General features: G+C 31.7%; 6 protein-coding genes across 7 annotated transcripts in view; 2 read left to right on the forward strand and 4 right to left on the reverse strand.

Annotated features, from left to right (window-relative positions):
* The window catches only part of LOC117237692 (twitchin), a 77,671-nt gene extending 72,746 nt beyond the window's left edge, over positions 1-4,925 (forward strand). Inside the window, exons 116-127 of the mRNA XM_033501961.1 lie at positions 28-254; positions 345-635; positions 816-1,187; positions 1,695-1,751; positions 2,650-2,813; positions 2,914-3,013; positions 3,103-3,245; positions 3,439-3,595; positions 3,684-4,001; positions 4,111-4,224; positions 4,333-4,569; positions 4,721-4,925. Coding sequence (XP_033357852.1) covers positions 28-254; positions 345-635; positions 816-1,187; positions 1,695-1,751; positions 2,650-2,813; positions 2,914-3,013; positions 3,103-3,245; positions 3,439-3,595; positions 3,684-4,001; positions 4,111-4,224; positions 4,333-4,526 — 2,137 coding nt within the window. The 3' untranslated portion in view covers positions 4,527-4,569; positions 4,721-4,925. The remainder of the gene's footprint in view (positions 1-27; positions 255-344; positions 636-815; positions 1,188-1,694; positions 1,752-2,649; positions 2,814-2,913; positions 3,014-3,102; positions 3,246-3,438; positions 3,596-3,683; positions 4,002-4,110; positions 4,225-4,332; positions 4,570-4,720) is intronic.
* Positions 4,926-5,284: 359 nt separating this feature from the next.
* LOC117237694 lies at positions 5,285-7,749 on the reverse strand. 2 transcript variants are annotated; one of them, XM_033501962.1, is made up of 7 exons: positions 7,732-7,749; positions 7,152-7,660; positions 6,650-7,069; positions 6,376-6,574; positions 6,077-6,307; positions 5,795-6,004; positions 5,285-5,714 (listed from the first exon to the last, which is right to left on the reverse strand). In XM_033501962.1, the coding sequence occupies exons 2-7, from the start codon at positions 7,317-7,319 to the stop codon at positions 5,383-5,385; spliced, it is 1,560 nt and encodes a 519-aa protein (XP_033357853.1). In that variant the 5' UTR covers positions 7,320-7,660; positions 7,732-7,749; the 3' UTR covers positions 5,285-5,382. The 2 variants fall into 2 exon arrangements, with proteins under 2 accessions (XP_033357853.1, XP_033357854.1); XM_033501963.1 differs by lacking the exon at positions 7,732-7,749 and having other exon boundaries at positions 7,163-7,272.
* Positions 7,750-8,177: 428 nt separating this feature from the next.
* On the forward strand, positions 8,178-11,699 carry LOC117237695 (UBX domain-containing protein 7). Its single transcript, XM_033501964.1, has 10 exons — positions 8,178-8,501; positions 8,655-8,900; positions 8,988-9,262; positions 9,342-9,608; positions 9,693-9,759; positions 9,857-10,005; positions 10,074-10,119; positions 10,197-10,282; positions 10,361-10,533; positions 10,606-11,699. Exons 1-9 carry the CDS (start codon positions 8,462-8,464, stop codon positions 10,517-10,519), a joined length of 1,335 nt encoding a protein of 444 aa, XP_033357855.1. The 5' UTR covers positions 8,178-8,461; the 3' UTR covers positions 10,520-10,533; positions 10,606-11,699.
* On the reverse strand, positions 11,473-13,518 carry LOC117237696 (PRA1 family protein 3). Its single transcript, XM_033501965.1, has 4 exons — positions 12,952-13,518; positions 12,653-12,870; positions 12,413-12,526; positions 11,473-11,698 (listed from the first exon to the last, which is right to left on the reverse strand). The coding sequence occupies exons 1-4, from the start codon at positions 13,149-13,151 to the stop codon at positions 11,640-11,642; spliced, it is 591 nt and encodes a 196-aa protein (XP_033357856.1). The 5' UTR covers positions 13,152-13,518; the 3' UTR covers positions 11,473-11,639.
* Positions 13,519-13,730: 212 nt separating this feature from the next.
* LOC117237699 (transcription elongation factor 1 homolog) lies at positions 13,731-14,332 on the reverse strand. Its single transcript, XM_033501969.1, has 2 exons — positions 14,154-14,332; positions 13,731-14,087 (listed from the first exon to the last, which is right to left on the reverse strand). The coding sequence occupies exons 1-2, from the start codon at positions 14,267-14,269 to the stop codon at positions 13,946-13,948; spliced, it is 258 nt and encodes an 85-aa protein (XP_033357860.1). The 5' UTR covers positions 14,270-14,332; the 3' UTR covers positions 13,731-13,945.
* A 426-nt stretch (positions 14,333-14,758) lies between these two features.
* On the reverse strand, positions 14,759-16,589 carry LOC117237708 (26S proteasome non-ATPase regulatory subunit 6). Its single transcript, XM_033501983.1, has 5 exons — positions 16,327-16,589; positions 15,683-16,034; positions 15,291-15,619; positions 15,043-15,211; positions 14,759-14,971 (listed from the first exon to the last, which is right to left on the reverse strand). Exons 1-5 carry the CDS (start codon positions 16,469-16,471, stop codon positions 14,797-14,799), a joined length of 1,170 nt encoding a protein of 389 aa, XP_033357874.1. The 5' UTR covers positions 16,472-16,589; the 3' UTR covers positions 14,759-14,796.
* Between the last annotated feature and the right edge of the window lie 3 nt (positions 16,590-16,592).

The raw sequence follows: 16,592 nt of genomic DNA on the forward strand, positions 1-16,592 counted from the left end.
CATTAATGAGATGTTGTTTGCATTTAGGAAACGTATGACTGCCCATGAATGTCTCCTTCATCCATGGTTAACCGGTGATCACAGCAACCGTACAACACCAATTGCAACCAGTCGATACCTGAACTTCAGAGACAGACTGCGAGCCAAATACGAGAACTGGGACAAATACGTTCTTCCTATTGGACGGCTAGCCGAATATTCTTCGCTTAGAAAATTGTTGATCGAAAAGTACAAGATCTACGATTCCTCGTTCGGTAAGGGATGATGTTCCTTAGCTTCCGAAATTTTATTTTCAAGAAAATAAGATTTCATTTGCGCAAGTAACATTTTAAATTTCTATACAGATCGGCGACAAGCGGCACCTAGATTCGTCATTAAACCGACGAGTGCGTTTGCCTACGAAGGACAGAGCGTGAAGTTCACGTGCCGCGTAATCGCGATCGCCTCTCCCACTCTCACGTGGTTCCACAACAATCAGGAACTCAGACAATCCGTGAAATTCATGAAACGATATCACGGCGATGATTACACGTTCATCATCAACAGAGTGAAACTAGAGGACAGAGGAGAGTACGTGATCAGGGCAGAGAATCATTACGGCTACAGAGAAGAGGTCGTTTTCCTGAATGTGCAACGTACGTATGGAACCTTAAATCTCCGTCGGACTGGTCAAATTGTCCGAATTCGAGCAACCTGATATCACTTGATTAATGCAAATCTTATTTACCTAACTACAAATATCCCTCCGAGTTTCTATTTTCCTTCTCTTTGGTCAGGTTAATTACGCTAAAAGAGTCATCGTTTTTTATTTTCAGCGCTACCTAAGGAGATTCCAAAATACAGACCAGAACTGCATCCAGTCCGAAGGAGAGAACCGCTCGGTTATAATGTCTGGTTGGAGACGATCGAATCGGCGCCAAGCTTCACCTTCCTCCTTCGACCACGTGTCATTCAAGTCAGACAAACGTGCAAACTCCTCTGCTGTCTCGCTGGCAATCCACCACCGACGGTGAAATGGTACAAAGACAGGGAGGAGCTCTCCAAGCATCACTACGCGATGACAAACTCGGACGGTGTCGTCACGATGGAAATCATCGACTGCAAACCGGAAGACAGCGGCAAATATCGTTGTATCGCGACGAACAAACATGGAAAGGATGAAACCAGCTGCGTAGTCATCGTTGAAGGTAATTTAACACGTTCACCGTAGAACTGATTTCCAATAACTTTCCATTCACACGGAAATATACAGTGAAATGTACAGTGTGATTCGTTAATTTCTTAGTTGCGATCTTCAAAGAATAACGATGAGCTTGAAATCTTGAAAAAAAAACGATATCCAAGGAAAAATCGTGAATCACAATATTTGTTGTCCAGAGCCAACAGAATATTTACAATACAATATTTTGTATCAATGAGAGTAATTAGTATTTAGAGAGTAATTAGAGTAATTAGGAACCCAGGATGAAAGAACCACCTTGCATAATTAATTTTGTACCATTATATTCCACAAAATATTTTCATTCATCGTATGACGACTATCGACTATAAATTGAAAGTTTTTTCTTGGTGACACGTGTTAAAAAAGATGCTTCTTTTTCACTTGATACAAAATGTATACCTATATTATTTTATTTCTACTTACACTTTTATTAGTATTTATAGTAAAACACTGATGAAATATTTGTTCGTAGGCACTGGAGAAACAGAGGAGCAACTGAAATTGGCGCACGACCTCCTACATTCCGGAGGTACAATTTTTGGACTATAGCCCCTTCTTGCTTGCAATCCCGCTTAATCGTACATTAATTGTAAAACGCAATTTATCCCTGTACAATTACTTAAAACAAATTATCCCTGTACAACATTATTCCTTTAATATCATTGTAATATCTTGAAAAGTAGGAATGTTTCTAGGAATTTTTTTTTTTAACAAGTACTGCAAGTAAATCAATTTATTGCTTATTATAGTTAATATGTAAATATTGAAGAGCGTAGCAAAAAATTTTGAGTCTACTTTACCCCTCCGGTTTTTGCGGATTTCTCCTTAGAGTCTCTGTCAGTTTGCGACAAATTATCTTATACGGTTAATATAAAAAGATATATATATTCTCAAAAAGTAGGAGCGTATGTCTATCATACTATGTATGGAAATTTCTATATCTGAACGAGTAACGAAATTGTCGAGCGTTGAACAAATATGCAATTTTTGAAAAAATGAAGAGAGATCTTTAACTTATGAGATCCACACGTGATGCGAAAGAGACAGATTTTTTATATGTGGCAATTGACCTGAACTCTTGTCAATCGGATATATAATTTTTCTTATCTATCCGTTGCCAAATTGAGAGACATCTTTGTAAAGAAAACATGATTGATCAACCTTTTAGTGACCCATAATTTGTAAATAATAACAAAATTTATTATCTTGCCCCTAGTTAGCTATTCCTAAACTATATTGCAATTCCCCAGCTCCCACGAAACTGCCATTATCAGCGATCTTGCTTAATTTTTCATGCAAATGATTTTGATACTGCTTTATTCTTCCTGGCATTCGGCTTTACGGTCGCATTTCTCGGTTCTTTTTTGCGTTTGCTAGAGAAAATATAATCTAACAGCAACGTATGAAACTGAAATATTATTTCGTAGATCGAAAATTCATCGAGCAGCCGCTGAAACCAGCACCACCTCCGATCATAACGGTACACAAAGCCGGTGGATACAGTGGATACAGTTCCACTACCACACAGGGTCATAATTACAGTAGCTCTACCACCAATAAATACAATTCCTCGAGTTCATCTTCCTATAAAGTAAGAGGAGCAGAGAAACTAAATATTTGATAAAAAAAGATATAGATAAACTGGTAATGGACAAAAAAAAATAAGTATTTGATACATACAATTTCTCTAGGCTACAGACTCCAGCACAGAGAAGCGAAATACCAAGAAATACGGACTCGATAGCACCGGTAGTCCATCTCGATCTAGAAGTACGACAAAGGAATTAATCTGTACGTTAAATATGTTATTTCCACCTGAAAAACTGTATGACCAAGCGAATTATCTAATAACTGGTTTTGTTTAAATGTCGTCTTTAAAGATCCTCCGGATGACTCGATGAGAGCACCGCAATTCACGAAAAAATTGAGCGATCTTACTATCAATGATGGAGAACAGCTGGAGCTTAACGTAAACGTTGACGGTGATCCAGAGCCACAAGTCACCTGGTCCAAGAATGGCAAGGCAAGTACTTACATGTATACATATTAAAAAAACTGGAGAACTTATCGCAATCCTCGAATTTTGATATTTAAATTTCATAAAATTCAATACTTTTATAACTCTTTGTAGTAGTAAATGTGAATTCTATCACACTTTGTAATACAATTCTATTTTCTTATAAGGATAAAAATTAATAAGCTTTCTCCTCCATTAGACGCTGAGTTCGTCGGAAATTATGAGCTTGAAGTACAAAGGTGGAGTCGCGACTCTCGTTATCAATGAGGTATTCCCTGAGGATGAGGGTGAATATACTTGCCAAGCAAGCAATAGCATCGGCACCGTAACTACCTCCTGCAAATTAACCGTGAAACGTAAGTACAGTAATCAGGATGACTCGTGAAACGAGAAATCGTACTACGGAAAAAGGGCGGAATAATTAAATAAACATGTTCGTTGCAGCCATGGCAAATGCAGCCGCGAAGAAAAAGACCGATGACAAGCCTCCAAAGATCGTAGATCACGTAACCAGCATGTTCGTAAAGGATGGCGAAGCCGTGACCTTGAGCTGTCGAATAATCGGCGCGAAGAAATTCGACGTAATCTGGCTTCACAACAACAAGGAAATCAAACCTAGCAAGGACTTCCAGTACAGCAGCGAGGCTAATATCTATAAACTGAACATTGCCGAAATCTTCCCTGAAGACTCTGGCACTTATACCTGCGAGGCATTCAATGACGCAGGAGAGAGCTTCTCATCGTGCACATTAAACGTACTTGGTACGTTAACATTCATTTAAAAAATTTACTTTATTAGCTTGCAGTAAACGGCGATAACCGATCGATATGAAATCTGATACAGTGATTTACGAAAGTATTTTGCTTTCAGTTCCAAATGAGGAACCGAAGAGTCCAGTCTTCACGACATTCCCACAATCTGCAACGGTAAGCGAAGGCGAATCGGTTACATTCGTATGCAAGACTGAAACCGCGCCTCTGAAAGGTAAGCGAAAACGTTTATTTTAGTCGTGAGAATTCGAAGCACAGAATTTTACCAAATTTTATTAAATTTATTACATTTATTACATTATTATTGTTCTTAACAATACAGTAACGTGGTTGAAAGACGGAAAAGCGCTCCCAGAATCTAGTAGCAGGTACCTCTTCAGTTCAGACGGTGACAAATCGTTCGAGTTGCGTATCAAAGCATGTACAGCCAGCGACGTGGGTCAGTATGTTGCTCGCGCGATCGGCAAGAAGGGTGAGACCAATGCTGCTTTCGCCCTGAACGTTACCAACGAATAATGAAATCGTTGATTTCGCGCGTGTCAAAACGCAACACGACAAGGTTTGATAAGATCTGTGTATATATGCAGTTTTTATTCTTTCCCTTACCTCATCCAAAGTTTCGCCCTCATCCTCATATCTCATGTATTTTAAGATAGCATGTCGATTCACGAAATTTAATTATTTGTTTGTTTTAATGGGTCTCTTTTCAGCTTCTAGAATATTATCGGGAGGACAACAATACGAGAAAAAAAAAACTGTAAAAATGAACTATATAAATGTGCGACTTGAAAATAATCGCGGTCATAGGCGACGTAACGCTCGTGTATAAAAGAGAAATTGGAAAACTATTGTATTCATGCTATTCTATATGTAAATTACCTTACTTTTTGTGTGCTTATCATATCGCAAAAAAAATCATGTCATTATATGATGAAAGAAGAATCTAAAGTGTTAAGCAATACGGATAGCACGCGCAATCTATACGCTAATACGAGCTTTGCTGTATACACGAATTTGCATATTTTAAGTACACAATCGTACACAAACGGCAGTTAAATTACAAACAGGAAACTTTCGCAATAGTCAGACTCAGCAGGATAACCAGCATCCTCGTACGTTAAAACAACAATAACCAATCTTGCTAGATGACTATACGAAAGAGTTTAACACTGCCGAAATGTACATCCTTATTCCATGTAATCGTACGCACTGTCGTGTTATACATGTTTGAAGACTGCTTCCGTTACAAAATTTCAGATAAATAAAAAAGATAATTCAAATATAAAAGTTGCGGACTTTTTATTTTCCTTTCACTACTTCCCTTATGATTTCATAAAGTCGTTTACATCGTATTCAAGTAAAAAGATTTTAATTACGCGGTATTGTACAAAGTACGAGGATCTATGATATTAAAGCAACTATATCGTGGAAAAATATAATCTACGAAGTCGTCGCTCTCCTCCGTGTGTACATGCAAATATTGATTACCATCTTGTTGATTGACATTATTTATCATCATTATACCAATATTAGCGGACTGTAGGTATCTTAACTGAAGCCCATAACTACTTTCTACATTCACAACATACGTCCTTAGTTCCTTATGCTCTATAGGTCGTTTTATACATTCTCCTCTCTCACAAACAGAGTCGTCTTTTGTAATCTCGATTCTCGTAAGAATCATTTCGTCTAAATCTTCATCTCCTACAAAAATCATTAGAAGTTATTATAGATGTAAATATAAAAGTAAAAATATCGTCAATATCCTTTTATGCAATATTTACCTTCAAAAAGTAGCATTGTGTTACATGTAAGAAATGCGTCTATTCTTTCAATAACATCATCATCGCGTATCAATATAGTTTGCCAATAATCTTCTGTGGGATAATAAATATAAACGGATGATTTCAACACATACAATTTTCCATCCAGAACACAATGAGGAGGAATATTGGTAAAACTCTCAGGAACATGCATGCCTCCTTTCCAAATACCTGAAATTGTTTACACACTAACATTGGAACTTTCATGAATATTTTCTACATTTCATAATGTAAATTTTTAACCTGTGTGAATATCAAGAATATTGACTGAATACAATTTTAATCTATGCCTTCCCACACCACCAACTATGACCAACTTGTTGCCAAGAAACACAGCAATCATGTGCCTTCTTGGAACTGGCAACGTTGATTCATAATACCATTGTTTAGATAGAAGGCAATAACGTGAAATAATGTTATTAAATTGCGTGCCTCCTAAACCTACGTTTCCTCCAACTGTATACACACTGAAACCTAAAGCAATATTTTCAATGATTAGAAATGTGTTTCTTAATAAAATGTGCAACTTAATAGAAGCACACCTCTACTAATAACTTGCATCCCAAATAACCATCTGTCTGGATATTGAATACTTTTTAATTGTTCACATTTATTTAAAACATTACCGTCCCAAGTACACAAATACCCAATCCTTGTATCATCTTCAAATGTTTCATAGATAACTGTTCCCCTTATAAACTTAAGTTGCCTTCTTTGATTGATATGCGCAATATCTGAATTCTATAGTTAAAATATTTTATATATACTGTAGAGATCACATGTAAATAAATATGATAGAAGATCAATATCATTTACCCCATGATACTTTATCCATTCACTTCTTATATGGTGCAAATACGATTCTGAGGAAACTCTTATATTAACGTTGTTTAATAACTGAACAATATCATCTGCTGCTAATCTGACAAGCATAGCTTCAGGGATTTCCTCAAACCTATCTAAACAGACAGACATACACATATCTTCTAATGCCTTTATGTTTAACTCTTTTGCTAATAACCATATATCGATTACTTTCTGTGGTGACAACCACTGTAACGCTATAATATTTACAATATCATTTGTTAATTCATCAACTATAAACAATGCGCTCAACTGTAACAAATCCAATAACCCTGTAAAATGTCTATCTTGCATAAACTTTATCAAAGAAAGACTTATGGGTTGATAATGAATATTTACATATGTGCTATTGTGAACCCAATCAACAAAATCCTAAAAGCATAAAAATTAAATAATTACGACAATAATACATAAACATTTTTCTACGTTAGTTGATATAAATCATAAAAATAACCTGTAAAGTACATTGAGCAATGTTGTAATTAATAACATGTTCCTGGCTATGAGAATCACTAAAATTGTGTGAAAAAAGAGACGCAAAGTAGCGGCTTTTACTTGCAAGTTTTATTCTCTTCACTCGTATCTCTTTTTGCTTAAGAATTAGGGTTAAATATTCTTCCATGGTATATTTTCGATATTATTTATCTAATAAACTCTTGTTTAATACGTTTTCAGAAGTTATCAGTTATTTCAACGTTTCGATTCAAATATGTTGTTGCAAAAAATTGTTGTTCGAAAGAGTATAGACAACTCTTCAAAAGGGCTAGAATACAGATTAGTCATTATAAGTAATGCAAACCGCGAACTAAATGAGTACATGCTTTAATTTGTATTTCACTTTAACTTTAGAAGGTTCTGTTTGAAATTTTGATCACAAATACTAAACAAAAGTTGAAATGTTGAGTTAGTGTCATGTTCGTTTTCTCATCATGGAACATAATCGTTGACTATGAACCTCCTTAGCTTTAACAAAATTTAAGAAATTTTAAGAATATTGATAATGTAAAATAAATAACAATGATCAGTGAACATACAGCAGAATTTATTTTATGCCTTACTAAATCAGATGTTGTAATACATAAAATAGATCTCAATATATGTATTATCTGATATTATATAAATAATAAGTTAGTGTTCATATATATTATAACATTTAGAAGTAATTTTATTTGCAGTGTGACTATTTTTCTATCAAGCAGAACTGATAAAATGTATAAACTATTATAAAATGATATGATAGGGTAGATTGTAAACTTATACAAAATTTTTGCTTTTACTTATTCCTTTTTAAATCTTTAATTTCATAGTCATACTCAACCTCGATTTCAATCATTAATAGTGTAATATATGTAACATCAGTAATACGTCCTATTACTTATGTAGCCACATAGAAATAATGCTATGACTGACAACATATATTGTCCTTAAATCATATGACATAAAAATATATTGATACTGGATCTATCTTACATTTTATCTGTGGTTAAAATGAAATCGTCAACCCTACTCTTTGGAATGGTTGAATGTTGAGTTGAATCGCACAATCGCATAATCGCAGTGCAGACAACCGTTTTTCGTATTGAAATCAGAACTTCATATACGCTTCGCGTCGTTAGGATGTAAAGATCACTGACTATTGAATTTACGGCTGATTTAAATAGAAGACCTTTGAAAACAATTCGAAATGTTGTGTAATTAGTAACCTACGAATAATGTTAATATTTACGCATTTTATTTGATGCATTTCTATAATCTAGAGTCATAATGGATCAAGAATTGATTGAAAAATTTATAGAAGTGACGGGTAAGCAATATACCAATCTAATAACATATCAAGGATTACGAAACTTGTTCCCGTTTTGTACAGAGACTTGTTATCTAAAAAATTGATGAATAATTAATTTGAAATTAATTTATGTTTAACTTACATTAATAAGTTATTTTATGTTAATTTAAGGGGAGAATGAGGCAACAGCTCGCCAATACTTGTCATTAGCTGATGGAAATGTGCAAACTGCAATAAGTTTAATGTTTGATGGTAGTCAAGCACCTGAACCATTATGTACGGCTGATCCGGAGCCAGAAGTGAGACCTCCTATTTTACCTGTGCAAGAAGTATTAGTGCCATCTGGTCCAATATGTTCCCTTCCAAGATTATCGACTAATGTATTTGACAGATTTAGGGATTTTGCAGTAGAAACCCGTGAATATCATCTTATTAAATAGTAGATAACATATACATACATAATGTGATTATGTATATAGTATAATCATTTTGTACTTAATATAGAACGACAAGAAGAAGAAATGACTCGGAAAGTAGCTGGTGTTAAACAAATATCCTACTGCAAATCAAAAAGATTGGAAGATTTATTTCGTCCACCATGTGGTATTCTCTTCCTGGGTTCCTTTATGGAAGCTCGTGAACACGCTAAATCATTAAACCGTTGGTTACTTGTAAATGTTCAAAATCCTCAAGAATTTTCTTGCCAAATCCTTAACAGAGATGTATGGTCTAATCAACAGATTCAAGGAATTATAAAGGATCATTTTGTTTTGTGGCAAGTAAGTTATCATAAAGGACTTGCATTTAAATTTTATCAAAGGAAAAAGACTCATTTAATACTATTGCAAATTTAAATAGGTTTTATCAAATACAAGTGATGGAAGTCGTTATGTGCATCTTTATGATGTATATGAATATCCTTATCTAGCAGTAATAGATCCTAGAACAGGAGAATGTGTGAAAACTTACAATCATATTACAGTAGATACTTTAATGTCTGCATTAAATGATATGTTGAGCTCTCACTCATCACCAGAATGTGTATCAAGCAACTCAATTCATTCTAAAAAATGGAATAATTGTACTGCCACAGCAACGGAAGGAAGTTCTACATCTAATTCATCAGTATGTGTAGAAAAAGATTTTTCATTCTTTAATTAAATAGTTAATTTCAATACTTTGATTCTTCATGTATTTATATATTTATAGGATTGTAGTAGTAGTAGTACTACTGTTAAAGCGTTTAAGCACACTATTGATAATTTAAATGATTCAGGTAAGCAGTACTTGTCAATTACAGCAAACATTTAATGTATTTCTAATATATGACATTTCTTAAATATCAGTATTTTGTTTACATAATTATTATACAGGTAATATAGATATTAAGAATGATATGACAACTATTCAAAGTTCAAGTACAAGTATGTCAGCTGATACATTTGGAAACATAACTAAAAAAAGAAGGATGACTGAATTGGACGAATTAAACGAAAAGAAACAAGAAATAGAAAGTTCAAAGGTATATTGAAGTTAGCATATACAATTTAATATTATATAATTCCGAGTAATTCACATATATTATTCTAGGACGAACGATCATACGAACTGAAGTCCACTCTGAGCAAGAAAACTGGTAAAAAATTATTGCATTTTACCTTTTATTCATGTGATTTCTTGAGGTTAATAAAAGTATATATATTGTTTATATAGATAGTACATCTGCTATAAGACTTTGTCTAAGACTGCCAAATGGTAAGAAAGAAACAATATCAATGTCTGCTACAGATACTATAGAGGTAAGTACAATGAACTTATTAATACTAATGTACTTGGGAATGATAAATGAAAATACACATTAATCTTTATTTTTTTAGGATTTCATAAATACTATGAAGAGTATGGGTTACTCATCAACCGATCATACTTATTTAGTGCCGTTTCCAAAAACAAATATTGGAGCACTTTCTCCACAAATATATTTATCGGATACGATTTTATTTCCTGCAAATACAGTATTTATAACAAAGATATAGTAATCTTTGGTTAGGTAAGTATGCATATATATTTTAATAAATGAAGTAACATGTTAAAGTAACGAAATATGTTGTGCTTTTTACAGATAAAATATAGACAAAGTATTTCCTTTTAACTACTGCATTATGGAATACATTATAAGTTTGATAAAAATTGCGTATCTTAATATATATATTAAAGACACTGTCATATTCAATTGCCATTTATGTGTAATTGTAATAATCCTATTTGTCCTAAACAATTAAGTGAATGTCCTAAACATTCACGACTATCGTTATAATAGTCACATTTCAGTTAAATATTTTCAATTAAATGTGCAATAGAATGAATCATGACAGTTTAACTGACTTTTATACAAATAGCAATAAAGTTATAACATTCATTTTTAATTACAGGAATTAGAATGCATCAATATAAATTTTGAGAAACTTGTATCCTTTTTTTTCTTCTTATATGAGATAATTCAGTATGCTTCCTATACTATTACGATATATTCTTACATATACTCTTTTGTTCCCCAAGATAGCCTCGAACATTTTGTATTAAAAATTTTCTAAACTATTCGTCAAAGTATCTTCACATAAAAGATACAGAAATTTTAAAAAACCGAACAAAAGTTTTATTTATATTTTTAAATAAAAAAATTATACATTGAATAGTACTTATTTTATCCTTATTTTACATATGTTGTAAGATATATATAAAATAGAATTATTTAATTATATTACTCTATAAAAATTATATATATGTTTAATACAATGTATGTCAGTTGTATATTGAAATGATTCACCATATCTTAAATAATTATGATAATATATGATCTACATCTGTTCGTTGCAGAGAAGCGCTATACTTAAATACAATTATTACTTTAGATAGATACACACACACACATATATATATATATATATTATATATATATAAATGAATGTTAAATTAGGTCTTATTTAAGTAAATTAATAATGTAGTTTTATTTGCAAATTTACGAAACATTTTAAACATGTAGTTCTTACCTAATTGTCCAAAAGCATTTTTTTTGTGACTTTAGGCAGCATCCAAATATTATTGACACATATTCACTGCCAAACGTTGTTACAATTTGTTGTATGAAGCAGATTACTAATGAACCGAGTGAGTACACGTTGTTTGTGTACGTAAAGTTATACCGGTCTCATGTTCTGCATAATGAAATGAGAAAGTAATGGAAAATTAAATGTAGCAATAAATGGTGTGTTAATACAAACTAGGATCATGAAATATAGAAGAATGATTAATATCATATAAAAATATTATAAAATAGTTTCTTTTTTCATATATTGAACATTAGTGATATAATGTCATCTTTATACGTTAAATGTGGTTCTAATATTCGAGAATAAAAATATATTTAATATACATATCATGTATATAACTATGTTAAAATACAAAATAAATGAAATATATGGTTTTAATAATTATGTAAGGTTACCATATAGATTTAATAAATAATAATTCAACTTTGTATTACAAGATCACAGGTCATACATATATATCCTATGTAAATTATTGACATTAATCACTTTAAAACGTTAACATATTAATTTATATCTATAATATAAGTAAATTTATAAAGGAAATTATATATTGCATAAGCCACAATATTGTTATACAACTATAACAATACTTTAATTGCATTTTGTATTATATCTCAGCATTAGAATATATAGAAGAAAATGTTTCTATTCTTAAGAGCAATAAAGCTAAGAGTAACAATGAATAACTTAAATGTCAAAAACATATATATGTATGTATATATATACATATATATTATATATATCCATAATCAATTCATAAAAGTACATCTCTCTTTAACATCTGACTACGAATTTATGTAAAGAGTTCTTCTTTCATACCAAAACAATTTAAGACAACTCCCATTGGTGTACGCTTGAGTCCCATACCCTCAATCTTGTTAACAAATTTGTTCTTCACATTCCTTAATCTCAAAGATGCATGTATAAAGGTCACTAAAATATTAATAATATATTAATACAGATCAATCAATCATTTTTGGATTTTTATAACTGATTTCAGAGCTCCATAATGGAAAAGTACCTTTCTTGGTACTGTTCTTTATATAGAAAAAAACTTACCACAAAATGAGAGTAAAATACCAAATAATACAAGAAGGACTGAGTTTATAGTATAAAGAACATAAGCTGCACAAATAATAGTAAGAATTACTGCAACTTGAGGATAAGTTCTTTTGAATTTAAGCAATGATTCTTTTTCACTAAACAAATAAGTACATTCAGCCCATACTGCCATAAGCGCCGATATACCAACAATCATCTTCATTGGATGTACCAATCTAAATAATTAATGTACATTATCAAACAATTTTGTAATCTTCATTATATATATATTTTATAAATATCATTATTATACTTACGCTACAACCAATAAAATAGCAATGGACATATAAAGATAATTGGTTTGATAATACACAAGATTATTCGCTACTCTGTTGCCCCATTTTTCGAAATCTCTAAAATTAGGCAGTTGGAAACGTGAGGATTCCAAAAGAAAATCATATAAACTACGAAGAGGTGGCAGTTCCCATCCGTCACCTATTGTTACTGTTTTATCCATCGTAACGATGTCAAACACAATTTTATATTAAGTTAAACAGCTTAATTTTTACGGTTGCACATTAATCGATCTTTATACGATAAAGTCTTTTGGTATTTTTGGATGATGACGACCAAAACGAACGTCATGCAAGTTCATGAAATACTCGTACCGCAGCTCGAAAATAATTAACTAGATTAGTTGCGATTTTACATGCAATTTTCACTTTTCGTAAAAGAAAAGAGCAAAGTATTAATTATCATGTACTTCAGCAAAAGAATTTATGCACTATACAGATAAACTGCTTCGAATTTCGTTTAAAGGCTATTATCGTAACGTGCGCGTTTGCTTATCTACTGCTAAGTGGTAAACATCGGTGAACAATGTATGTATGTAGCTAAAAGTAACGTCATTTCTTATCTCGAGAAAGTCAGATCAAGCGCGTGTTTCAAAATGTTACTTTATCGATCTATTAATTGAATAATAATAAAATTTTGTGTAACTGCATCGGTATAAATATAAATCAATCAAAGTTCGATATAGTTATGTGATTTCGTTCATATAATAACGTTTTTAAGTTTTCATTAGTAATATATTTATATTCTTTACAATTTTTTTTACTACAAAACAGTTGTATCTTTGAATTAACATTTTACATAGATTTATTAATTGTATATATATATTTATAAAATATCATTCATACTTTATTGATTAAAATTATTGCTTTCATGATTAGAAAAGATCGTTGATACATATCAAATATATAGTTTATACAACAAGTCAATTATGTAAAAAAGGAAAAAGGTCAAACTTTTCTATGTTGTGCGATTAATAGCATTACAGGAGTCGATCCAATCGTTGTACACATCAATTGGTTCTGATAACATGTTAATATTGGTTTGGAAATCTTCTAAACAAATTCGACATGAAATTCTTGCTGTGTTTCGACGTCTGTCCCTAAAATCATTATAAAATGTAATAAATAATGTTCTTCGTAACTAGTTCTTTGTAACTAAAACTTACATTTTAACTTCACACGACTTCTCATGATTACAAACTGGACACGTGAATCGTATATCCATAGGTACAATCGTTTTATTTTTTTGTAGCGCTTCTCGTTTAGCTTTCTTTCGACCCATTTTCAATAGATATTTATTTTATTATAACGTTCTTCTGAAAATATCAGAAGCTTAAATATTTTGTACGCGTTATAAAAATGATATATTTACATATATTTCGATAGGGATATTAATATTAATCGTGAAGTCATTCAAATAAGAACGTACCTTCAAACGTTGTCAAGTTAGAATACAAATATAGTCTTGTAATTAGTGTGATAATAACTACGTAATGTTCTCTTGACTAGCGTTCAGGAGCAACTAAACATTGTCCTGTGAGTTTTCACCTTTACAGGTATCCTAACGGTTGTAGGGAATGTTTCCAAAGGACTGATTCAGAATTTAGAAGGGGAGGAAAAATCGTAACTAGGATTTATTAGGGATTAGATACAACGCATATATTTTTATCGTAAAAATTATTAATTATATTATGTTTTTAATACAAAATTAAAATCGTGGGCAATAAAAAGAACTTCAGATTTTGTTAAGAACACACCAAACAATAAGTAGATCTTAAAATTTGATATTTCGATTTATTCTTTATATAATTAAATATTAATAACACGCGATAACTTTTGAACCCTATTAAGCAGCAAGTCTCCTTGTTTGACCATAGCTTGATATTGCCAATTTTTATTATCTGGTCTATTAGTTTCAACTATCCCACCAACACGATCAACTTTACAATGCAATCTTCCAGCAGCGATAAAACGCGATAGTTCCCTGCAAAAAATAGTTGAAATAATAATTAAATGCACATTATACTAGCAGAGAATGAAATTTGCCAAGCTTACTGATCAATGTATTCTATTGTAACGCCAAATGCTTCAGCCATGTATTGAAGTGTAAGAGATCTATAAGATTCTAAAAGTTGCGTGTATGCGAGAATGCGCATCTCTCTAACATAGTACCGATAATGTGGGAAAATTAAATAATCTCTACGCAACAAACCTTCGACGTGTGCTGAAACCATATTCATACATAATAACAAATAAAATATGAAATTATCAAGTTCTAATACTGAAATGGAAATTCTTAATACCTAGATTTTTAAAAAAATCAGTATAGTGGCAATTATATAGAGAAAATAAGTAATCTTTTACATCTGGATTACTATGAAGTACTTCCAAAATTTCTGAGCCTTTGATAATCTTATCTCTAAGTTCATTTCTAGGTAAACTTATCATGCTTAAATACACAGTGTATCTCACAAATGTATTATAATCCATCAGTTCATAACTAGTAAACGTGCTAATCGTATCCAAAAAGAAAGTTGCAGCTTCTTTAAAGTCACGTACTGCTATGCAGTATGTCCCCTGATATACTTTTAAACGATTTCGTCTATCCCAATCACCACCTTCTTCTATTAAACTGAAATAAAATAGTGGTACTTACATTCTGTTACATCCACCCTATTTTTCAATGCATACGTACCTTTTAGCTTTCTCTATATTTCTAGTAACATGATCATGATCTAGATAAAATAATCCAATCCTAATATTATGAAATACTATGTCTAATCTATGTCCTAACGATACAGTTTTATCATAAGTTTTTCTGAATGCTGAAATGGCACCTTCCTTATCACCTATTCTACATAAATGTTCTGACTTTTTAAGATTGGCTTCTCTGACTTCCATTTCACCTAAGTTTTTCTCAGCATCTTCAATTGCGTCATCTAATTCTTTCAGTTGTTCCATATTCTTAGCTTTCATTGTAGCTAAAAGATTATCATCGACTGGCCAATTCAAATCTTTACAAACTTCTTCATAGAATGGAGCCATATCTAATGAAAGGAAAAATGAATTGTAAGTTTATTGAACAGTAACGAAAAAAAAAAAAAATGAGATTTTCAAATCAAAGGAAAGGAAATTATTGAATCAAGGGGAATACTATAAAAAGGAATAGTCAGCAATAAAAAGGTTATATTAAGTGTCATGGTAGTTTTCTTAGTTTCAACTTGCATAAAAGTATTAATTATATTTTTAATATCAAATATTTAATTTATTATAAGTAAAATTCCCTGTTGTATAGATAAACTAAAATTGTTAACTAAGGAAGCAAAAATGCTATCTCACCGTCTGCTTTAATGGCATCTAATAGTTTGTTCTTTAAAAATGGATCATCCTTATGTTCTGGTAGACTCAATAAGAATTTAGTTTGAGCCAACTCTAATTTGGGATTCTTTTCTAAACCCTCTTCGTCTAGATTTTCCAACGGCATTTTAAATTGAAATTATAATTACGACACTGATGAACACAAATTATCCAACACACTTTGTGTTTTACAAAGCACGAGCTAAATAGTATATAGATCAAACGCGAAAACGTATATTTCTACATCT

The sequence above is a fragment of the Bombus vosnesenskii genome, unplaced genomic scaffold (assembly GCF_011952255.1).
Source record: "Bombus vosnesenskii isolate JDL3184/JDL3185 unplaced genomic scaffold, Bvos_JDL3184-5_v1.1 scf7180000013397, whole genome shotgun sequence".
Classification (NCBI taxonomy): domain Eukaryota; kingdom Metazoa; phylum Arthropoda; class Insecta; order Hymenoptera; family Apidae; genus Bombus; species Bombus vosnesenskii.